At 38.0% G+C, this 24939-nt stretch overlaps 3 protein-coding genes and 1 long non-coding RNA gene across 6 annotated transcripts in view; 2 read left to right on the plus strand and 2 right to left on the minus strand.

Annotated features, from left to right (window-relative positions):
* Positions 1-6151, plus strand: part of LOC105388004 (copper-transporting ATPase 1) — a 65600-nt gene extending 59449 nt beyond the window's left edge. Inside the window, exons 27-31 of the mRNA XM_048632048.1 lie at positions 306-416; positions 1351-1500; positions 1858-1928; positions 2168-2406; positions 4309-6151. Coding sequence (XP_048488005.1) covers positions 306-416; positions 1351-1500; positions 1858-1928; positions 2168-2406; positions 4309-4367 — 630 coding nt within the window. The 3' untranslated portion in view covers positions 4368-6151. The remainder of the gene's footprint in view (positions 1-305; positions 417-1350; positions 1501-1857; positions 1929-2167; positions 2407-4308) is intronic.
* Positions 6152-6268: 117 nt separating this feature from the next.
* LOC105388021 (piggyBac transposable element-derived protein 4) lies at positions 6269-9497 on the minus strand. Its single transcript, XM_048632047.1, has 3 exons — positions 9380-9497; positions 8635-8741; positions 6269-8038 (listed from the first exon to the last, which is right to left on the minus strand). The coding sequence occupies exon 3, from the start codon at positions 7799-7801 to the stop codon at positions 6470-6472; it is 1332 nt and encodes a 443-aa protein (XP_048488004.1). The 5' UTR covers positions 7802-8038; positions 8635-8741; positions 9380-9497; the 3' UTR covers positions 6269-6469.
* Positions 9498-10123: 626 nt separating this feature from the next.
* LOC125491069 lies at positions 10124-11246 on the minus strand. The gene is made up of 3 exons (XR_007268100.1): positions 11062-11246; positions 10689-10848; positions 10124-10313 (listed from the first exon to the last, which is right to left on the minus strand). It is a non-coding gene; the product is annotated as an uncharacterized LOC125491069 (long non-coding RNA).
* Positions 11247-11818: 572 nt separating this feature from the next.
* On the plus strand, positions 11819-21807 carry LOC105388020 (zinc finger protein 729). 3 transcript variants are annotated; one of them, XM_048632044.1, is made up of 11 exons: positions 11819-12011; positions 12484-12528; positions 13000-13186; positions 13574-13750; positions 14210-14380; positions 14889-14933; positions 16142-16336; positions 17511-17549; positions 18075-18287; positions 18689-19114; positions 19521-21807. In XM_048632044.1, exons 2-11 carry the CDS (start codon positions 12489-12491, stop codon positions 21196-21198), a joined length of 3171 nt encoding a protein of 1056 aa, XP_048488001.1. In that variant the 5' UTR covers positions 11819-12011; positions 12484-12488; the 3' UTR covers positions 21199-21807. The 3 variants fall into 3 exon arrangements, with proteins under 3 accessions (XP_048488001.1, XP_048488003.1, XP_048488002.1); XM_048632045.1 differs by lacking the exon at positions 11819-12011 and adding an exon at positions 12050-12112; XM_048632046.1 differs by lacking the exon at positions 16142-16336 and having other exon boundaries at positions 11821-12011.
* Positions 21808-24939: the final 3132 nt, after the last annotated feature.

Here is a 24939-nt window from a genome sequence, read left to right on the forward strand (position 1 = left end):
GTTCCTTTACAAAAGTTCGATCACTAAACTAACTTAAGTTTCGTAATATTATTGACAGGTTTACTTTTAACTTTATTACTTACTGACAGCCAACATTATAGGCTACACGTCTATTGAGTATTGTCGCCCTTCCTAGCTACGATAAACTTACATAATTAACTGTACCCAGCAATGCACCTTTGCCTACCCCGCAAGGGAGTACATTAGTACAAGGCGTGAGTGCGTGTTTTTTTTTTTTTTTTAATTAACTGTATCACTTTAGCAACACCCTGTATTCACCCAACAACACCACCCTGTATTCCCAGGTGGGTGACGGAGTGAACGACTCGCCGGCTCTAGCCCAAGCGGACGTGGGCATCGCCATAGCCAGCGGCACCGATGTGGCGGTGGAGGCCGCCGACCTTGTGCTTATGAGGGTAAGGACGGATTTTGAATGATTCAAACTACTATATAACCTATTCAACAAATACAAAATTTTGTTTTAGCTATTATGACATAATATATATAACGAAGCAGGAGGGGGCCCGAGCGTTCGTTATCATCATCATCAGACATGGCACGTGGTGTACGAGTAGGTGGACACATAAAACACAGCGGTAGTTCACAATTAAGATTTAATCAAAATCACAATTAACAAAACATCAAAGTGGAATCAACTTAACGGCACAGATCAACTAAACTAACACTTCACATGTACAGCACTTCACAAATACCACACTTTCCAACGACGATCAAAACGCACGATCAGTTCCCAACACGTCTACTTGGTAGCTTGCCTCCAGCACAAAGTGAGTGACCCACCGTCCCGGTCTTCAAAAGGTAAACGGTTGGACTCTGACAAAGCGCGCCAACGGCACACTTCGCGTCTCTTCCGGTGTGATGTCGGTAAAGCAGGTCGTTTCCACGATTACTAGGTATCATGACATGCACAATCTAACATCTAGTACAATGACATTTGCAGCAACTAGATATCATGACAGTTTCACGACATCCGCCACAACCAGGTACGAGTATCATGACAGTACCATGACATCGACCACTAGTATCATGACATCTCCGACATATATTATATCGAACTATATTATACATTTTGTCAGTTTAAAATAAGATTTACGGAGAATCTAGTAGTATTGAATTTTTTACGTAGAAATGTAGGTTTTGAAAAAAAAACTCGTGGATTTTTTTTTTTTTCGATCTCGTAGGTAATTACAAAGTTTTTTTTCCATGTTCAGTCCCAATTGGAGCGCATATTTTTTCCTGATTCATTGTTGTGCGTTGGTGCATCAATTTAGCGAAATGTGTTGTTTGATATTATAAATTTGTAAATCCACATTTGCACACTCCACACAGAACGACCTCCTCGACGTGGTGGCATGCCTCGAGTTGTCCCGCACGACGGTGCGGCGTGTCCGTCTGAACTTCCTGTTCGCTTCCATCTACAACCTGCTGGGGATTCCCCTGGCTAGTGGAGCCTTAGCTAGCTACGGGTTTATATTGCAGGTATGAGTGTGATGTGTGGTGGTCTGGAATTTATGTTCATGTTTTCTAGGTGTTTCACAAGTGCATAAGTGCAATGAATGTTTAAATAAGTTTAAAAGTATGCGATTTTAGCGAAATAGAGCTACTATATATTATGCCATGATTATAAATCGTTTATTAAACATAGTTCTTGTTAATAACCGGCTTTAGATACTCAAATATCACGAGCGATAAAGCTAACTTTTCGCGTCTATTTACAACGTACTGTGAGTTTATTTTAATACTACTATACTATGCATGTATGTGAAAAGTGTAATTATGAAATTTGATTAAGAGACACGGAATTTTATAATAATAAAGTGCTTGTTTTATTCACAGCCGTGGATGGCGTCAGCAGCTATGGCTATGAGTTCTGTGTCTGTCGTTTGCTCAAGTTTATTACTCAAAACGTAAGTATTCATATTTTATAGCTACGTCCATTTATAGCTTCGTACAAAAACCATTGACATTGTACATATTTTTGTGTCCATTAAGAATAATGGATTCCTTTCTACTAAAGTTCTGTTTAGCCTGTTATTTTACTTAAAAAAAACTTATTTTACGTCAGTAAGGCCATCCAGACTACAATTGTTATGATTTCAAGTACTAAATGTAACTATAAACTAAACTAACTTTCAAAACTCCACAGCTTCAAAAAGCCAACAGCGGAACAGCTAAGAACGCCCGAATACGAGCAAGCGAAAATGGCGGAACTAGACTCTATAACAGTGAGCCGAGGCCTCGACGACGGTATCACGACGGAGGGCCGTGGCTCCACGCCGCTATCCAAGTATGTACACGGCCTGCACCACAGGTTACTCGGCCTCAGATGTCGTTGTGAGTCTTTGAAGCCACTTAAAAGAGGGGGTCATAAAGATAGTTACGATGGTAAGACGATATTCTGGGGAGAATTCAAAGATAACATTGTTATTTCGTGTTTGTGGTTGTCCCGTTTGCGAGAATAGTGGGGCGATAATGATGGCAGTCAAACAATAGACGGGGAGGTGGAATGTTGTTCCAGCATTATACTGCTGCGAACTTGAAACTGCTACGAAACGCAGCTGATTTCGCCGCATCGCTTTCTTTATTTGAGGGTTTTTAAGCATTTTAGGTGGCTTTCAAAGTGTTTTTGAGTATTTATTTTATAGGTATTTTAAGATTAAGGAGTATGTGTTGAAGGGGGGTATAAACTTATGGGCTTAAGAAATGGGGCATTCTTGCATTCAATTCTATTAGCAGTAAATATCAAATTATGTTGAACGGAACTAAGTTCCTAACAGAACGTAATATAAATAAGCACAGTAGGTACATCAAATATATTCTATTTCTCATACCCATCCCAACATACTTATCATAACATACTTATCCCTACATATTTACTTTACTTTTGTTAATTTTTTTCAACAAAGTTTTCTTTTCTTTTTCGACGCCGTTTTAGTAAGAAGCGTGATACAGGAAAATCTGGATTATTGGTGTAGCCAGATCGGTTTGTAATCATTTATGGAATTGTGTTGTTTTGATTTTCGTTCAATGTGGATTCAAATTGTGGTATCAGTCATTGTACAAAGTTTTTTGTCTGTTCATTGCTGTGAAGTGTTATTTTAATATTCATGGAAAAGAAAAACACACTGGATTCAAATCATTCGTTCCTTTTTGACATTTCATTCATTCACTTTTTCATGTTGTGCAGGAATCATTAGGTAAAAGGGTAAAGCAGGTATAAAAGACAATATATTTGTATTATGCTTTAGTATGGGTACATTCATTAGACTTATGTAGATATGTAAAATATTGTTTTGCATCATTCCACCCAATATCACATTTAGTACTATGTTCTGTTTTCTGGGCTCTCTCGATCCCTTATGCATATCCTCTGAAGGCCTAAACTGCCATCCTATATCCCGTCATGCTGGTCCACTGCGGGTTGGTGGTTTCAAAAGATATTTGGCAGCATGACCTATCGCCGAACATTTCGTCGACGATTGAATGGTGTAGTGGTTAGTGACCCTGACTGCTATGCCGAAGGTCCTGGGTTCGATTCCCGGCTGGGCACATATTTGTTCAAAAGACAGATATTTGTACTCGGGTCTTGAGTGTTTATATTTATATTAAGTATGTATCTATCTATGTATTTGTGTAGATATATCAGCTGTCCGACACCCATAACACAAGTTCTGCCAAGGTTGGGGTCGGATTTCCGTTTAAATACAAGTTTGTGACCTTCCGAAAATATACAAGTACAAGCTACGATTACTTAGACTATGACATTTTTCTCATTCATTAATCATGCTTTTTATTCATGTCACATTGTTTTGTCACCGTTGTGTGAGTGAACATTAAATGTTATATGTCCGTGTGTGTGAGTGTATATGATTTAATCTTAGTTTGTAATTATTATACCAGCAAATATTTGTTTCTCTGCTCTACAGGGAGTTGCAAAAAGGGTATATTAAGCCAAAACTTTACGTGTCGTGAAAAAATATTATTTATTTTCTATAGAAAGTTTGATGGTCACGTGAATTTTTACTATGCAGAATATATATTTTTTCGCAATTTAAGACATTCTGATTTCATGCTTGGGCTTAAATATAACATGCTGCACACGTAGGTTTCGGCTTAGTATACCCTTTTCGCAACACCCTGTATAATAATAACACTTTATATTTTGTTTCACATTGTTATCAAAATGTCCGCCAAAAGTTTATTAACAACGTCAGTTACACAACAACAGACTACATATTTTCTTCAATGTACCTATAATAAAAAATATTTTTCCCTTTTTTTCATCAGGCTATTTGGCAGGACCAAAGCTAGCAACGGGTGTCTCTTGCAAGAAGAAGACGACATGATGACCGTCTCTTTCATTCCCAAGAGGCCGACGAGACAAGAACCCAGTTTAAATGGATAAAAAAATATTCTAAACATATTTACTGTTCAACAGACTTCGAGCGCTCAAATACAAATAACAGGCATATAAAAACGATTTTATGATAAGGGTAGCTTTTTCCATCAGATAAGATAAGCGCTATGCTACGTTGCTTTGTATGCATTTGATATCCACCAATCATATTCATAGCTTCACATAGCACGTATATGGCGGAAAGGCGCCCTAAAGAATAACGATTATTCATTCAAAATCAAACTGATCAAAACCCCATTGGATTATTGTATCGAGATTTGATCGCTTCTAGTCTCTAAAATGCGGTTGGCTGACTTCAGGCGGTCTCAAGAAAATGATGTTCTTACGTTAGTGACGATTTTCTCGAGCAAACAATTTAATTGCTTTGATTACTCAACATTCTGACGCTATGATATCTACGTGTTGCAAATTATTACATTTATATTAGCGTCGTAGGTAAGACTCAGTTTGCATTTCAAATAACACTCAACTTTTATGTATACATAATTATAAACTACTAGGGGCTGGTTTTTCAATAGTCAGATAAACGTTATCTGAGGAATAAAATTGTTACTGTCACTGTCAAATACAAACATTTAGATGACAGCATCATAATTATTCCCCGGATAACTTTTATCTGGCTGATGAATGAATGATTGGTCCGACCGATTTCGGCCATGGCGACCACTTCGACCCCTAGTTCTGTTATTTTTTATCTGGCTATTGAATAATCAGCCCTAAATAAGATTTTTTTCTCCCAAGAACCATGTAGTCACTTGATAAGTTAAATTATTTTCAGTCTATGCGTTAGAAAGCCATGTTTTCTGATATTTTAAGTAACCAGTGCTTGTCCTACAATAATCCAGTCAGAAAAATATAGAAATACCTAACCTACAATAGTTTTTAGCAAAAGGAAAAATGTATGCATTGGTGATTTATAAACTGTATACTATATGATGATTTTTGTGTGCTCTAAACGTTCAATATTGCCTTCTTGTACTTTTGTAAACGTAGAAATACATTTCTAGCGAAATTTCTTAAACCGTACCTATAAATTAACCGTAATACCTGATGTAGCCATAATTTGTATATACAGTTACCATTTTATATACCTAAAATATTACAGTTTGTATTTGTAAAATGTACCTATCTACTTTAGGACTCAATCATAACATAATACAATTTAAATGTTGAGTATGTCTACCCTATCCATTAAAGGGGAGAAATATGGGTGATATAGATATATAGATAGATAGATAGAGTATTCTTTATTTTTACACACGCATAAAAGAAACTTAAGGCTTAAACTAAAGGTATAATGTATTTTTAAACCATAAAAAACAGGCTAACTTAATTTTAAGACTCATATATTATGCTAAAAGTAGACTTCTGTAAATATAACATAATAATATTGTAAAGCGTAAATGGGGATTAGTATCAAAAGGATTTATTTTTGCCTGTGACGAAATATCACAAAATTTTTAATAACAGTATTTTTGAATAATTACTTTAAAGATGTGCTTCCTATAAAAAATCCTACTTGTAAAAAAAATCTAGCCCAAAGACTAATTTGAGTAATTTAGAAATCTAGTTATTTTCTCAATTATACTATGTTTTGTATAATTTATAATATTTACGAGATTTAATTTTGTAAGGATTACGTCATATTTACTTACAATGAATATATTTTTTGTAGAGAAAAGAAGGCAAATAAAAGTGCATTTTATTTTTGGATATTGTTTTTTTATTCATGTCCTATTTGTCGTTTATCAACCGAACTAAGTATAGGATAGTATACATATTTTTAAGATGATTAACTATACAATAAATATGATTTACATAATGTATCTATTGCCCAAGTACAATTTGTTTATCACATGTTTATAAACAAGTATACATATATCAATTATCTGATTCGTTTCGAAGCTACATATATTTTTATACATTTATATACTTTTTAATGGTGGAATGTTGTTCCAGCACTTTGCTGTCATATGTTTGAAATTGTCTCAAAACTCCGCTATAGTCTGTATGAAACAACGATTTCAACTTTTAACTCCCTGTAACAATTTCTGCATCACTTAAAACATGTCTTTTACCACTATGATGCTGCTTAAAACACGCATACAAACACATCGCAGTATTACAACCTTCGCAGTAGTTCCTAGTTCTTCTCTTGCAAACAGCGCACTTACGACGCAAACCCTCAACTTTCTTAGCTTTCGACTCCAAATTCTTTCCATATTCATTCGGAAAATGGTCCGTGGAGTTCACACTGGCTTTGGCTGTCATGTGATACTTGATTATTTCGACGATCAAAGTCTTTCTAAACTCCCTGTGCGATAGCGCAGGATTCTGTCTATTTGAAGGATTATGTCTATGCAAAATGTAGGCATTAAGCACGCTTGCATTTAGTAGTCGTCTAAAAAACTTTTTGTACCACACTCTCGTCCGTTTTCTCTCAATAGGGTGGGCGGACAACATTTGATCTTTACGGTCCACTTTAGATATCCAATTCACGTAGTCACACACGACTGCGGGTTTCCTAATATCACCGGCTTCAACAGTAGCCAATCCGTGATACGTCGAAATAAGGGTAACGATTTTTCTGTCCCGCCACGCTAATACATCTACATCACCACTTGTATAACCGACTATTTCGTTCGGCTTCAAATCCGAATTTTCTAATTTTTTTACTTGTTTTGGAACATACTGCTTATTTGTCCGTAAAGGTCCGACGCAGTCAAACCCGTGGGCTTTCAACTCTCTGGCTAGAAGCGGAGAACTATAGTTAGAATCCATCCATATAGTATGGCCTCTGTCTTCCAAACCTCTCAGTAACCTTAGCATGATAGAAGATGTTTCTACTGGAGTTGTATCGCTTTCAGTCTTAGCTTCGAACCTCCAAAGGTAACCGGTGTGACAGTCGCATAATTCATACACTTTGATACCAATTGACGCTGAACTACTTCTACTAAACACATTTATATCAGACGATCCTTTCCACTTCGTCAAACTCTCATCCAACGCAACATTCTGCCCTAAACTAAACAGGGACGCAAACTTATCATTCAAATGGTCAATCACAGGTTTTAATTTAAACAATTTAGCCTCAGACTTTGTCATTTCCCTACTATCCACCAAATCATTGTCTTGAAAGTGCAAGCATTTGTTCAACAGCATAAACCTATCGTAGGTCATAGTATTTGTGAACTCGGGTGTACTTAACAGAAACGGCTCTTTATTCCAATACTCCTCTATTCTAGATTTAACTACTACTCCAGTGGCTAGTACAATCGCAAAGAACATGTATATTTCGTCGGCGGTGGCGTCTCGCCAATCTACAATCCTGCTAGTGGGTCGTAAAGTCCCTCTCCTCATCATATCTTCAGTCAATTGTTGGGCATACCTATTCGTTTCATCAGCTATTCGTTCAACTATATCTCGACTCCATATGGCTTTGAATGCATCGTAAGGCGTTTGGAAGGAGCCTTTTGGACCGCAGCTGCTGGATTTAAAAGGCGTGCGACGGTCTAATGGCAACACTGCGGGTAAGGGTTGCCAGTCGAAATGGTGTTCGTCGGTTTTTAGGTAATTTTGTGTCTCTTCGGTGTCTTCAGCCTGTGGAAAAGAGAGAATATAATTTATTTTTTGTAAATATAATAATAATGACTATTTTGGCAGGGCACGTTCTGATGATGAGTTCATTTCAAGGCCTTAAGAGTAATATAATCACAAAAGTGGTGTAAGTATGTGCGCTATTTAATTTAATTTGGTCCTCTGCATGTTACATTTATACATTTTGAAGTGACGAACCAATAAGGAAATAAATGTAAGAAGGCGATGAATATTCTCGACGAACATAATTATTAACATGGAAGTAATAAGTACTTACAAGTTCCTAATACTTCCATGCATATTATACAGGAATGAATTTTATGAGAAACTTTTCCGTTTCAAAACATGAATCTTTTTCGCAATGTCAGATACAATGTGTCAACCAGACACCTACAATAACACACTTACACTTGTCCAAAATTAATAATGCACATGCAGATCTTCACACTTGAATCATTTAATCGTAAGAGCCTTAAAAAAACACTTGCATTTTGCATCTTGTTCGAAAGAAATAGGAGTCAATATCATGTGTCACATAATCGAAAACAACCGATCTGTCAAAGATTTCTATGCGCATTATCAATTTTGGAGCACTGTACCTCATCCAAGTCTAAGAACAGCCTAGCCGCCCTGGGTACGAGTATCTGTTGTCTCTCTCCATCCTCCCCCTCCCCCTCCGCCTCCTCGTCCGTGTCGTCCTCGCTACCTGCAGGAGCATCATCATCATCATCAGCACCATGAGACAACAGTCCGCATAGCTAGCACAGGGCAAAACACGCGCAAAACTGTTGCGTCGTGCTGGCGAATTTGTAACCTCTTTGGCAAGAGACAGCTACCGCTACACGGGTTCTTTATCGATGTAGATAAACAATATATCACGATTCGCCATACATACGGGCTGTGATTGCTGGAACGCGCATTATACGAGTATATCGTTTAAATCACAAAGCGCCAGACAGCAACACTACAAAATTCGTCACGCCGCCAGGATACACTGAGTCACACTGCTATCCTCAACCAACTCTTATAGATTCATATTAAGCCTTTCTAATCTTTAAGATAAGTTAGGCAAGGAAATCATTTTCATCATCATCATCATTAGCCAATAGCAGTCCACTGCTGGACGTAGGTCTCTCCCAAAGCACGCCGCTGGATGCGAGCTTTCCGCATCCAATCATGACCAGCCACCTTTCGTAAGTGGTCACTCCATCTAGCCGGACGGCGTCCCACACTACGTTTGCCTAGTCGCGGCCTTCACTCCAGAACACGTTTACCCCATCGGTCATCGGTTCTTCGACAGATGTGACCACACACATCTAATAGCATAAAATAAAATATACACACCATAGTTGATAGATGCACCTATTTTGCGCTTCTTGTGCGGTACCGGACTTGTATCTCGGTACGGGGGCGATTGATACTGCTCCTCTTCTGATTCTTGTTTCACGAAACTGGAATGAGTACAAATATACTGTGGTTATTATGCTCTACCTACTAAATCTTACAGTCTAGAAGGGCTCATTTTCATTAGTCAGATATTTGTGATGTTGACTTGACACTTGACTGAGAATAATAGGATGTTTCGGCGTGTTAAAGATGAAAGAGTAAAAGTATGATGAATGTAATAAATGCAATTATCAATTTACACAAAAAAGGGACATTGTATATTGACAACCTGATGATGTATGTCTGATGTGTTCAGTATCTAAAAGAGATAAAAATTTAATTAAATAACACTGCTCTCAGAGAATTGCATGAAATCCTACATACAGTCAGCAATAGATATATGTCACTAACATACAAATGTGACATTACTCATAAACTAGGTGAATTACTATTATGCTTCCACAGTCAGCTTCATATAAGTCATAAGTCTATAAACTTTTGTACCCCTATTACATTGGGACTAACACAACACTGGCGAAAAGTGGGTGCAGCAATGAACCTCTGCCTACCTCGCGAGGGAGTAGGTACAGTAAGTACAAGGTGTGAGTGTTTGTTTGTTTTACTTTTGTACCTTTACAAAAACTCTTTTTTATTCATTCAAACATTTATTGTTTGTTAGTTTGATATAGTCCTAACATACTACACTAACCTGTCACAGCTGGAGTCTCTACTAATTTGTTTTTTTGCAGCCCCATAATTTTTTTTTCTTTCGCTTTCCTTTTTTTGCAGCCCCATAATTTTTTTCTTTTGCTTTCCTTTTTTTGCTGCTAGTTTCTTTGAACTGTTAATACTATTGAAACTTTCTGGGTCCTGACTTATATCAGATGTGGTTCTGAAATAAAAGATTTTTACAAAGTGTAAGATGTCTGCTAAAATAATTTAAAACTTTGAATTAACTGTTGTTACACTGCGAAAAAATAATTTAATTTGTTGCAGTAAGATATTGCAATTATACTATCTTATGCAACCTCATGTCCATCACCAGTAAATGAGACATTTACTCGGAAAAGTATTCAATGATAACTTACAAGGAGCAGTGGTGCCAGTCAGCGTGGTGAACCCACCAACCCAGAGGATCAACATGGTGGGAAATAGTCCAATCATGCTTAGGAAGGCAGTTTAGACCTTGGGGATATGCATAAAGGTTCCACTCGAGGGAGCCAAGCACAGATACTTACACCGCCAGAGAGAATACAATAAAACTTACAGTTCTTCCTTAATATCAATGTGCTCATGCAGAAAGTTGATGGGGTCATCTTCGGTGCTGCTCACAACATCCAGAGGCTCAACTTTCAACTCTACTTGAACAAAAGAAATTCCTGGATTCTCCTCTTCTGCATCAAGATTGTTTTGAAGAGACATGTCAACTTAAAATAAGGAATATAATTCATTTATGACTTAGAGTAGCATTTTCTACTAGCAATTGCAAACTAAATTATAACAATAATATTTTTTAGTAATTAAAAACCTCTAGATTTCAATATAAACTTTTTTTATCATTTACTGGTCACAGGATTTTGAGACTGTATTTACTATGATGATATGCAATATTTCGGTTGTATTTAAAAACGACTTTATACCTGCAATTAGTTCTTCTACTGCGGTCTTCAGCTATGATCCAACTTTGTAGATGATAAATAAATATTATTTCCACTTACAGCTGAGATGAATATCAGAAACAGACTACTTATTTAAAATATGTTGAAAGTACGTTGTACTCGCTCACACCATTTCAACGGTGTAAAATGTAAGTTAATAGTGTAAATACTTTAATTTCTAATTTAATACTAATTTTGGGGATCGAGAGACTCGAAAATAAATAAAACAACATTCGACCACAGACCACTTCATTTACTTGACAGCGCATCAATCAACATCGCACCACAGACAATGATAGCTTAAAGACGCTGACACACTAGCGGACGCGGTTTACGGACTGTCAGCCGCGACTGATAGTGTGCACGGTTTTTTGGGACCGCTCTCGGACGTCTGACGACGTCGACGGTCAGTGTCCATCAATGAAGAAAGAAAAAAGAGATGACGTACGATAACACTAATAAGTTAAAAAGAAACGACGATATATTTTTAACTAAGATTTTTAAGTTAATGCCGGGTCCTCTCTTTTTTCTTTCGTCAATGGTGTCCATCTCCGTTTTAAAAAACTCAGCCCAAAATGGCATGGGAAAAGAGGTGCTACCGTGCTACTGCTTGATCTTCTCGTTAGAGAAGTAGATAAAAATAATATCATTTTTTGAATTTTTAGGTACTGGTTTGTAACTAGTGCAGGAATAGCGTGGTTCGATATGTCCATGAACAAGCAAGATGCTTGCGTGTAGTCTGTGAATCCAGATACTTTGTAAAAAAACTGTGATCATGTCATGTCAAATAAAAATGTCTTGTTTGTTTCATTTTAAAAATGTATTGATTTCTTGTTTTTGTGCCTAATGTACAGAATTTAAACCGACGCCACGTAATAAATGCGAAAAGAAGCGGTCTGCTATCATAGAACGGCTACTTTGAGGGCATCACGGTAAAATAATAGCTGTTTATTATCAAAAAACAAAACACAAATTTGGTAAAAAAAAAATTCGCTACAAGATTGAAGTCAATGGATATTTATTTGTTACTCCCGTAAGCTCTAACATGATTATGTGCTATCTGCCTACAACCTAACACTCTAGACCTGACTGGGACAAAGCACCTTTTTAATCAAAAAATATTAATTTACATGTGATATGCCAAAATCATTGTAAGAAAAGATCTTACTCGTGTACACTGGTGGGTATTGTCAGCTCTTTTATTACTTTTTATTGTTAAGCTTACAATCACTAACAGCTACTAAACAGAGAGGTGGTGGAGCAACCCAGAACTTTTGTCACATCTTGCGCGCCATGCTAGGCCTTCTGATATGTGTAGTCCACCTATCCTCGTAACACACTGCCTTTACTTGTAGCTACACATATACATTCTTGACACATATTACAATTTTTTTTCCATTTCAGGGACAATGTCATATGAAGGTGAAATGCAGGTTGATGAGGAAGATGGTGAGTCTTTGTACTGTTTTATTTTTAAGTTTAGTTTTTTGTAATTTTTGTTCTTGGTGCAAATAAAGTGTATTGTATTGTATTGTGAGTGCTGGTTAATATTCATAGTAAAATGATTAAATAATATACAAAATATTTTATGGTTATACTATGTTTTTATGCTTTCAATTTCTTCTGTCTGAATCTGTCCTGATTGGGAATGAAATGTAAGACCTCTGGGACTTTTAGTATATCAACCCCTTACAAATGAACATAGTTCTCTGGTTTTGAACTGCCTTTAGATAACCAAATGTTACTAACCAAAACTATATTTAGTTTAAGTTTTATAATAAGGTTGTCTGCATTTTTAGCTGTTTGTAATCAGTTTAACAATGATTAATCTATTAATGTTTTAAAAGAAACCCAAGAACTTGAAGGTAAATAAACATAGGTACATATTACACACTTTTAATTAATAAATTCTATTTCCAGTGGACATACCTTTATCTAAAATCAAAATGAAGGACCCTCTAGAGAGCTCAGAAGTTTTTGTGAAGTCAGAACCGCCTGATGACCCGCCGCTGGAGTGGGACACGGCTCGCGCTGACAGCTTCAAAGTTGAGGTCAAATTTGAGCCCTTGGACTACCTCGATGAGAACATTGATATTGAAGAAGCACCGTAAGTCATATAAACCTTATAATATAGCCATAACAAATGTGAGATCCAAGACAGAAAAGTAAAAAAAGAAAACTCTTTAAAAAAAAAACACTTTTATTTTCTTAGCAGCATTGCAATCTATAGCTATTGGCTACAATAGGAAATTTCTTTCTTATTAAACTAAATATAAATATGTGAAGAAGACACTAATATAATGATTGTGTATTGAAAGTATTAGTTTAAGTGCTGCAGATAAATAAATAATGATTTACAAAAGTACATAGTATAATAGACAGACCATTGAACACAAAGAGTTTTTCAATAAAAAATATATAGGTATATTATTTTATACAATGAACAAAAGTATTTGACTTGGACTTTAATCTTTAAACATCTGTCTAATTCCAGATCACCGCCAGCCGAAGAAGAAGAAGACGAGAAAAAAACTAAAAAGGGAAAAGGCAAGAAAAACAAAAAATCTGCCAAAAATGGCCCAGAAGAGGTCCTTAGTTGTGACAACTGCGGGTTTAAAACTGTCAAACCACATTTGCTGAAGCTACATAGACAGAAAATACATAAAGAAGAGTAAGTATTGAAATTTGAGCTCCGCTGAAAATCTCAGCTATTTCAACTATCTATCTATATTATGGTTAGGGATTTAAGTAGGTATATAAGAAATTAGTTGTAAGATTGAATGTTTAGAGTGCGTCACGCCAACAAACTGCTGTACAGTTTGGCCATTTTGTTTTTTGTTACCTGTGTTTGTTTTACTGAATAAATAAATTTAAAAAAAAAAAACACCCAGGCTTGCTGCTCCAGTTTGCTCGGGAGCTAGCTGTAATGTAACACGGTGGATTATATAATTCGGCTGCGACATATTCCCTAAATTTTTTATCATTCCTGTGGAAGAAACCTGTAGATTTTTCATATTCTTTATAAATACTGAACTCGTTACAACACATATTGAATAATTTGTATATATTAAATTTTCACTGTAAATAATCGTTATATCATCAATATTCTAATATTAAACTCATTTTCCAGCTGCAAATACACGTGCAGCGAGTGTGACTACCGAACCCCCGTGAAGTGCCACCTGCAGAGCCACGTCGTGGGCAAGCACGGAGCCGAGTCACCCTTCAAGTGTGACCTGTGCGCCTTCAGCACCAAGTATAGCACCATACTGCGGAGGCACAAGCTGAGGAAACATGCTGAGTGAGTTACCTTTAGTAGTGAGACATGCTGAGTGAGTTACCTTTAGCACACGCCCTTCAAGTGCGACCTGTGCGCCTTCAGCACCAAGTATAGCACCATACTGCGGAGGCAAAAGCTGAGCACCAAGTATAGCACCATACTGCGCCGCCACAAGCTGAGGAAACATGCTGAGTGAGTTACCTTTAGCACTAAATACGGTGTTGGTATAAACTGGCGAAACATGCTGAGTGAGTTAGCACCTAACTGCGCCGCCACAAAAAACTTGGCCAGCCAAGCATGCTGAGTGGGTTACCTTTAAAATTAATCTTAATCTTAACTTTTTGTTCAACACTTTTTTGGTTTTCTTTACTCTTATCTCTGTAGTGTGATACCTATAACTGACCAACTCGAATGGAACCTTTTTGTATTTATTTTTCTACCACGCTGGTCCAATGCGCGAATGTAACGAAATTCCTCCCTGTTTGAGTTTTTTGTTTTTAATAATCTATGTATATTCTCGTCGTTACAGGAGCCAACCGCCAGAAAAAGAGACTCCATCAAAACGCAGTGCTAGGTAAATATTATGATATTTATAAATTCAGTAGGTCTGAGAATAGTGTGTTGAAATACTTTTCATCAACAATTCCCACGGGAAAACCTTTTAAGTCAAAGTGCTCATAGGGCTTATAAATAAATAAATAAATAAATATGTGGGGACATCTCACACACGGCTATCCGACCCCAAGCTAGGCAGAACCTGTGTTATGGGTGTCGGACAGCTGATATATCTACACAAATACATAGATAGATAGATACTAAATATAAATATCAACACCCAAGACCCGAGTACAAATATCTGTCTTTAAACAAATATCTGCCCCAGCCGGGAATCGAACCCGGGACCTTCGGCTCAGTAGTCAGGGTCACTAACCACTACGCCATTCGGTCGTCTTAATAACATATAAGCGATAAGACCGCCATTTTTGTACATATGTGTTAGTATTTAAGTTATGTAAGTTTATTTTATGTATCTATCTATCTATATATCTAAGTAGCCATTTCACATTAGCAACCACATGAGTACTCCTGGACATAGGCCTCTCCAAGGGAATGCCTAAGCGTCAATTCACACGTACCACAACCACACCACGTCGCAGCGACATAATGTGGTCAAGCTGTGGTTACGTGTGAATTGAGTGACAGCGACTTTTTGCAGTTGCGTTGTGGCAGCGACAAAATGTCGGTGTGGTTGTGCTGTCGCTGTCGTTGCGATGTGGTAACCACGTGGTCGTATGCAGTTAATAGGGAGAGAAGGTGGCTGTCGTGCCGCCGCCGCGTGGCGGCGTTGCCGACGCGATGTGGTTGCGTTGTGGTTGCGATGTGGTCGTATTACACAGGTGGTCGATGACAACGGCAAAATGTGGCACGTGTGAATTGGATTATTCATTGTCAATACAAAATATACGCCCGACCACACCGCGTGGTTGTGGTGTGGTTGTGGCTGTGGTGTGGTTGTGGTACGTCTGAATTGACCCTAATAGAAAACTCTGTCCTCAGCATTCCTCCAGGTAGAACTGGCTATCTATTTTAGGTCGTAGTTCATGTATTTATAAACAACTACCAAATTCATAAGGTGGTTTAACACAGAAAAATCCCGCGCAATACAGTATTTTTTATATATAAATCGTATTTTTACATTTAAATGGTACGCGGTACCTAGCGCTAATCACCATATGCCTCTTTCCGCGCCGCAAATCTCACACATCTTTTTCGATTTCCTAGAATCGAAGAAGACAACCCAACGGGAAAAAAGTTCAGCTGTTGTGATTGCGACTATACGACCAACGTCAAGTCTAACATTAAAACCCACTTTATGGGCAAGCACTGTGACGAAGTATGGTACAGTTGCGATGAATGTGAGTTTAGCAGTAAATACACGAGAGCGTTGCGGCGGCATAAACAAACGAAGCATACCGAGTGAGTTATATGTGAGATTGTAAGCCGTGTAAATAAAGAAAGGAATCTAAAATGGCCGCTTGGTGTTGATATGTGCGGTATTATACAGACAGAATTGATTTAGAAAACCCGTCGATATCTTGTTAACATATCATCTGCCTTTATTCACCCCAAATATGAAAACTGCTATAACGTGTGTAGATAAAGATACAATATCAAAATGGCAGCCGTTACATAAGAGGGAGTAGGTAGTAAAAGCTTGCACCTAACCATATTGTTGATATTACAGCACGTTCAATTTTTTTTGTTGATAAACGGTTTGTGTAGCGTGTGCTTGATAGAAGGAATGATTTAATACCGCCATTTTAGATTCGTTTCTTCATTGGCGCGGCTTATACTAGTTTATCGTGATTAAATGGTTTTCCCGTGGACACAATATTTTAGGCGTGGCATTTTACCCCTTTTGGGATTATTAATAGGTAGGAGAGGCCTATGTGCTTCAGTGAAGATGTATTTTTATAAAAAAATTTAAGGCCGATACCTACATTCTAAACTTAGAACACCAATCTTACGGTCTTATTCATAAAAAAACCTTAAAGTAGGTTTACTGAGCTCAAGCCTATTTGAGGTTTCGTAAAAATCTCTATTCATAATAGTTCCGTAAACCTTCAGTTACTATAGTGATGCTAATAGATTTCACAGACCAAACATTTTGACATTTACCCTATTAAGTTGCCGGTCCGACGAAACCATAAACAAAAATAGCGAAAACTTTCATTCATTTATCAATCTCTATTATCTATGTTAGCCACGGCGCGGCACTTAAAAAAGTTTACGTTGGCTTAAAGGCGCAGTGGCCAAGCCAAAACCCACAAAAAAAATAATTAATTTTTTACGTTACCATGGCAACTTATTTTCAGCAAATAATATTAACTCACAACAAATGTCAAATCGTCAATAAAGCAGAACAGCTGTTGACCGGCCGCCATGTTTTTGTACAAGAGGAGGTTTACGGAAGGTGTATAGTAGGGTCCAGCCAACTTTAGCATATCAAGGTTTTACGAATCAGTTGGAGAGTTCTTTAGCGCTATTGATCGTTTATGAATAAAGTTTTTTTGACATTTGCTTATAGCAGGCCTATAGGTCTCCCGTAACTTTTTATGAATAAGACCGTAAATCTTTACTTTCATTACAGAGCAAGGAAAAGAGCATCGCCAGAAAACGGAGACACAAGGTAAATTATAAAGTTTCTCAAAAGTCTGTGCCAATTTTTAGAGGCTACCTTTTAATACACCTACCTCAAGCTTGAAGTCATTTAATTCAAGCTAGAAACGGCTGTTTTAGCGTTGTTAATATTAATTTCGAGGCTTACTTTTATAACACTCCCGTAACTTATTTCGTAAAAAACCTAAACCGAACTACCTAATCCTAACTAATCCTAACTAATATTATAAATGCGAAAGTAACTGTGTCTGTCTGTCTGTCTGTCTGTCTGTTACTCTTTCACGCCAAAACTACTGAACGGATTTGAATGAAATTTGGTATACATACGGTCTAGACCCTGGGACAGAATATAGGCTACTTTTTATCCCGGAATTCCCACGGGAAAACTTTTTAAGGCGAAGCGAAGCTCGCGGGAACAGCTAGTTCAAAATAAGAGCTCAGTGGTTGACGTTGCATATTATTTGTCGAGGCGTTTCTTTTGCACTAACACTCCATGTAGTTCGATTAAAATATCGTTTTTTTTTCCTCATTACAGTAATAATGAAGACGACCAAAACGACGAAGACTACATGCCCTCAGGCAAGAAGTTCAAATGCTGCGATTGCGACTACGCGACCGACGTCAAGAGTCACCTCAAGACTCACATCATGGGGAGGCATTCCAACGAAGTGCCATACAAGTGTGAAGTGTGCGGGTTCGCAACTAAGTACAGTCGGGCTTTGGCGCGGCACAAGATACTGCGGCATAGGTGAGTGAGGTGTGCAGGGTGGAGTTTTATAAGTGGATGGGTTGAGTGCTGTCTGTATTACAACCAAGAAGTAATTTAACATAAGGCATTTGATAGCTGCAACGCTGAACATATGTTATGTTAAACTAAATTATATTCACTTCTGTTGTATACGCATTTTGTTTATGTAAATTTTTTAAATTTATTTCACAACAATTGATAACGACTCGTTTTTAACCAAAAATGATGCCGATTCTGAATAAATTTTGTTAGCGGAAAACTGGATTTATGATGACCTTATAGAGTCATATTTTAAAGTTTTTGACTGCACTAAAATTAGAATTTCTACCTTCACATTCGACACCAACACCATAGTAATTAATAAAATGTATGTATCTAACTACTCTCCGTTTTCCCTCCAGCGCACAAGATCCGAGCTCAAGCTATGAGAAGAAATACCATTGCAATGACTGCGATTACGTAACTGCACACAAGAACGCGCTCCAACGACACTTCATGGGCAAGCACAACGATGAGGAACTCGCGTGCGATTTCTGCGAATATAAAACTAAATACACCACCTCTTTACGTCGCCATATGATGACAAAACACGAGGAAGGGTTAGCAAAAAAGATTGGTAGTGACAAAACCGTATTCATGTGTAAAAGGTGTGATTTTACGACGTATTTCAAGCTAATGCTGACGCTACATAGAAAGAAAGGCGTGTGTCGGGCTGAGGGTGAAGAGTGCGATTATGAAAATGGAAGGAAAGGGGAGATGAAGGAAGAAGAGGGGAGCGATGATGATGGAGGGGAGGAGGGCGAGTTTAAGGGGTCGCCGTGTGATGGGTATGTTACTTATTTGTATTTTTTGTAATTTGTTTTTTTTTCTGTCATTTTTAAAAAATTATTAGAGTTTGAAAACCATAATACGTACATGGCTATTTACTTTTTGGAGACTAGAGACATTTAAAACAGGATTTATATCTTGGATCTTCTTCTTCTCAGCCTTTTCCTTATTTAGGGTCGGCTTTGTGTGTCATGTCACGCCATTTTACCCTATCCTCTGTCATATCCTCATTCACTACACACTCTCTCATATTTTCTTACCCACAATAAAGCCACGTCTTTCTTGGTCTTCCTCTCTTACGCCATCCTTCAGGTCTTATTTCCAACACTTTCTTTGTAACGTAATCATCATCTGTTCTTATGACATGCCCATTTATCTACAGCTTATTTTTTCATTATTTCACAGACGCCCGCTCTCCGCATCAGGAAACATGCCACCGCGGATTCGGAAAAAACTCACCAAACTACACAAGTGTTCAACGTGCGACTACGTAACCCTTTACAAGAACGGACTCAAGATACACGAGCGAAAGCACGACCTCAGCAAACTGCTCAAGTGCGATGTTTGCGATTTCACAACTGCATATCCAGACACACTCAAACGGCACTTAGTACTTACACACGTAGACGACCCCGACAGCGAAAACGTGAGAAAATACAAGTGCAATATGTGCGATTACTTCTCTCTGTACCCGAATAACTTGAAATCGCACATGCGTAAACATAGCACAGTCAAAGAGTACAAGTGTCAGTTCTGCAATTATGAAACTGCGTATCCGAGTTCGTTCGCTAAACACTCACGAGTGCACAGCCGACAAGAGTCGTTCCAGTGTGACCACTGCGCCTTCCAAACGAAAACGGAGGGGCGATTGTCGCGCCATCTAGTCAACGCTCACAAAGTGCCGCTAGTCAACAAACACAAGTGTCTGCTCTGTGATTTCTCCACAGATACAAAATGGCGGCTCTCAATGCATGAACAGCGCAGCTTGCGACCGCGACCTATCAAATGCCTCATCAACCGATGCAACTTCGAGACGCGATACAAGTGTGAAATCAACTATCATAAGTCTAAGCATTTGGAGCTTATAGTTCAGAGCGCGAATCCCTCTAGTGAAAATAATGACACGCAACAGTTACCCGAACAAATAGTGCAACAGATCCCTCAAATCGCGCAACAGCTGTCGCAACAAATAGACCACATGTCGCAACAGATACCGCAACAGTTACTACCTCCTAAACCAGAAATACTAGAACACAATCCGACGAACGCAATGCCGGAACAGAATTACTCTAACTTTCAGTTTGGTTCGGAAATGTCGCATCTATTCATGAACCAAAGTCACCCTCCACATTACCAGAATCTCACGCCACAGTATGGGAAACAAGATCAGAACCTCATGCCTCAGTATGGAAAACAAGAGAACCTCCCACCACAGTATGGAAAACAAGAGGAGAAACCTCAGTACGATAATCCCACTAATGTAGCCGACTGGAAAACCATAGTTGTGAAAACAATTGACAGCGAGAAACCTTTTAGCTGTGCTTTATGCACTTACACGGCCAAATTCAAAGCGTTGATCCAAAAACACTTCTACAGACATCACTGTAGTAAGGAGAAAACGCACATATGTCGTTATTGCAACTTCGCAACGGCAACTAAAATGAGTTTAGATGTGCATATAAGAAGGAGTACTCAAACCGAAGAAATGGTTTGCCAATGCGGGCAGTTCCGATCTATGTACAAATGTGCTTATATGGTGCATCAAAAGATACATTACGAGTTCAAGTGCAATTTATGCGAGTATTCCTGCAAATCTAAATACGATCTAGAGAATCACACTCTAATGCATGCAGGGAAAGGGTACAAGTGTAGGTTCTGCGATTATCAAACTACGGTTAAGAATCGATTTATTACACACGAGGCGACACACACAGGTATGAAGCCATACAAGTGCAATGTTTGCGATTATTCGTCCGCGCGGCGTGACACGCTCGAGACGCATATAAAAAAGAAACATTTAGATGGAGAGAGTAATGAGGAAGAAACGGGTATGAGTAATGAAGTTGTTGTTTTAGTGCCGTGATATGTTTAGGGTTAGGGTTTTGTGTCTCAAGTCTATAGCAATAAGGCTCAACTCAGTTTAGCGCAGTGTTGATCGCAGGATAATGATTTTTATCTTAGGATGAATGTTTTTTTTTTTAATTTCTGTGTTTTTTTGACCGATGAATGAAATTCGATTGATGGTATGCAATAGATACCAGTGAAGGTATTCATTATTATTTGTGTGAATTATGTTTTAATAACTATTATCAATAATGATTACGAACTGCCACTTACGCAAAAGTATAAAACAGCCGTGTATAAAGGGGTTAATTTCAACTATGCGCTTGTGTGAATTGAGCCTAAGGGGTAATAATTAATGATAAATTTATGTATAATTGCCAAAATTCAACTCTGTTCGTCTTAAGTATAAGTGCGTGTTTAGCGTAATTTATTTACAAGTAGCTCTAGCTAAGTTACCTGGCATTATTGATTTTGCGATATTTTAAATATAGTTACTTAGTATAATTTTATTTCTAGGGATATCTTTCTTGGAAGATTATGTAGTTTCTATTGATCTCTGTAAGTATTTTCATACTTATGAATTTGTAATTTAATTAATTTTAATTAAATGAATTGTGTCTACCAGTTATTCTACTTTGATTTTGAACCTTGATTTACTTACTAGCTGTTCCCTTGAGCTTCGCTTCGCCTTAAAATGTTTTCCCGTGGGAATTCCAGGATAAAAAGTAGCCTATCTTCTTTCTCAGGGTCTAGACCATATCGCACATGACAATCCGAACCGTCATATCTTGAAAAACGTAGTTTCGAGATATCGCGTTTTGAAAGTTTGGTGTCTCATAATTTAAAGAATAATAAATAAAATAAATATATTTATTTTGTGATTGGTAGATTAACTCTTTGCCAATAAAAACATATAGTTCAATTGAGCCTAAGTCATTTCATTTTATATCTATAAGTGTTTTTCTGAGGCGGTCCGAAGATAATACGGTCTTGTCTGTCAAAATTTTCGATTTTCATATTTATGACTGTATAGCCCGTTTTTTGCTTACATACTTGCTGGTAATTTGTCATATGTCGAGATAATACATACGGTTTATCTTCTTTTAGGGAAAATTAAATAATACAAAGCGTTTGATACATATTTTTTTTATGGAAAATCGGTCCTTTTATTGATTAAACACGAATTTTAAAAACAAGAAATCTCACTTTTAGAACAATATTTGATATTTTTAGACTTAATTACAAAAAAAACAGAATTTAAGCCTTTGATTATCTAAATACTATGTACTCTTTCAATGAAATTATTAGGAACTTAGTAGATGGCATATTTTCTTAAGCCGTAGCGAAGAATGATACAAAAACAATTTTATTATTTATTGCTTTCCATAATAGATAATTACAAACTATGAGAGCGAATTGTGACTAACATTTCATCAGAATAACAGGCCCTCACCAATCGTATAAAGAAGCTGATACGAAAAGACCTTCGTTGCTACAATACACTAGTTATAGAAGCAGATATAGAGCTAAATCGCCGGTGAAAGTATTCGTTCAGCAGCATGGGAGATCGTCAACAACTATCTATGAAGTATCATACGAGGTTCTACCTTTTTTGGCATAAGATTTTTTTGCCTAATCTCGTATTGCATAGTAACGTTTGGTCAAAGTCTCGTTACGCCGAAAATCGTATGGCATAAATCTCGTTTAGTAAAAAGTTATTTCGCATAACATTGTTTAGCCTAATAATGGTATGGCCAAATCTTGAATAGCCCAATAATGCTATGGCATAGGTTTATACAAAGTAATAATATTCGTTTGGCGTTAACTTTGACGGAGCGTCTCCCTACATAGCGCAAACTGGTGCCTTGTTTGTTTCCGCTGTTTGGAAAACGCTCCGCTCCGCTTCGCTGCGCTCCGCTTTGGTTTTGATGAACATGTGCACCTAACACGCTCCTCCTCGCTTTGCTCGTCGTCGCACCTATTTTTAGGTTTCGATCTCATGGGGTTTGTAATAATTATATTGGTCGTTAACTTTCGATTTTTTGATCATACAATATCGTGATTTTTGGGATGTAGGAGAAAAATACCACAATTTGTACATTTACTACATACTTAATATATTATTTATTAAGATAACATTAGGAGAGACAAGATTATACATAGGTATAGACGAACATAAATTTGAGCAAACGAAACTTAGGTGTTTAAAGATTGTGCCTAAAGAGTTTTAGACGAAACGAGCCTTATGCCACATAAGTCTTGGCAAAGTGATGGTTCGGCCAAAAAAGTTTAGACCATACGAGTTATGCGAAATGAGTTTTGGTCAATAAAGATTATGCCAGATGAGCGGAACCCATCATACGAAGACAATGACCGAACACCATCACCAATATCGAGCTATGGAAGGTTACAAACCAAAAGCCTATAGACATAGACGTCCAAGAGCGAAAATGGCGATGGCTGGGCCACACACTGAAAAGACCTGATGATCATATCCCGAAAGTGGCCCTCCAATGGAAACCCCAGGGCGGTTCAAGGCGACCCGGTCGACCAGCTCATACCTGGAAGCGGTTCATATTCAGCGAGGCCCAAGAGAAAGGGAAGTCGTGGCCAGAGCTCAACTTGCTGGCCCACGACAGAGAAGGATGGAAGCGCCTGGTGTCAGCCCCAGACTCCTCGGAGGAGTAGCGGGATTGAAGAAGAAGAAGAAGCATGGGAGAACCACCAGACGAAGTTGAAAACTGAGGACAAGATTTGAATAGCCCTTGAGCAGCTATAAATCAAAAATAATCCTGGTGCAGACAGCATTACCTCATAGCTTCTGAAACCTGGAGGTATTACTAGTCTCGAAGCCTCGGACAGCTCAAGAAGTAGTGCAAGTAGGTTGCTTCTACTAGTATAACACCGGAGGCATCGTACTAGAGTGTCGTGGCATTTTTTCAACAATGGTAACCGTTCTAAGGAACTTTAAATAAAAACCTTTCTATGGAACTATAGACCGAGGCTATATAAGTGAGATTTATGTACGTTCTCAAGGATCATTTAGAACCGTTTCACTAATTAGTTTGCCGAATTCTTAATCACCATAGATCATCAAACAGTAAGGCTAGAAATAGTGCTCGACCGATGGTCAGCGCTGACCGTCGCTTGACGTAGCTATATCTATGCAAGTCTATGAGTGCAGCTACGCTGACGGTACGCGCGTGATTTCGTGTGACACGTCGGTGCAGCCGTCGGTCGGGTTCGTCGGTCAGCGTACGTGTCGGTCGACCAACGAGCTATGAGCTTGTAGGGACGCTTTCAGTGCTTCGCTGACGGAGCGACCGACCGCGTGACCGACCGCATGGATTTAACACGTATCGCAGTTTGCCGTCAGCGAAGCACTGAATGCATTTTGCAACCGACGCGACGGTAAGCGCTGACATTCAGATGGTACGGTCAGGACGTACCGTCGGTCAAGCACTATTTCCAACCTCAGGCAGATTATACAGAAGACCAAAGATTACAATTAAACTTGGTGGCCTTGGTTGACCAAAAGCTTTGGATATTTCATCGAGACGTGGACACTTCTGGAAACCTTGCAGAGATGTCAAATTGAATGTCGCTATATCGATGTGTTGAGGTACCTGTAAAACGCCGCTACTGGCATAGCATGGACTGTGTGCTTGTCTAGGACCACAAATCAAGACTGAATTGCAAAGAGTAATTCAACAGAGGGATTTAATATCGCCAAAACTGAACAGAAGTGCACTGTATTTAA

Source organism: Plutella xylostella, chromosome 30 (assembly GCF_932276165.1).
Source record: "Plutella xylostella chromosome 30, ilPluXylo3.1, whole genome shotgun sequence".
Classification (NCBI taxonomy): Eukaryota; Metazoa; Arthropoda; class Insecta; order Lepidoptera; family Plutellidae; genus Plutella; species Plutella xylostella.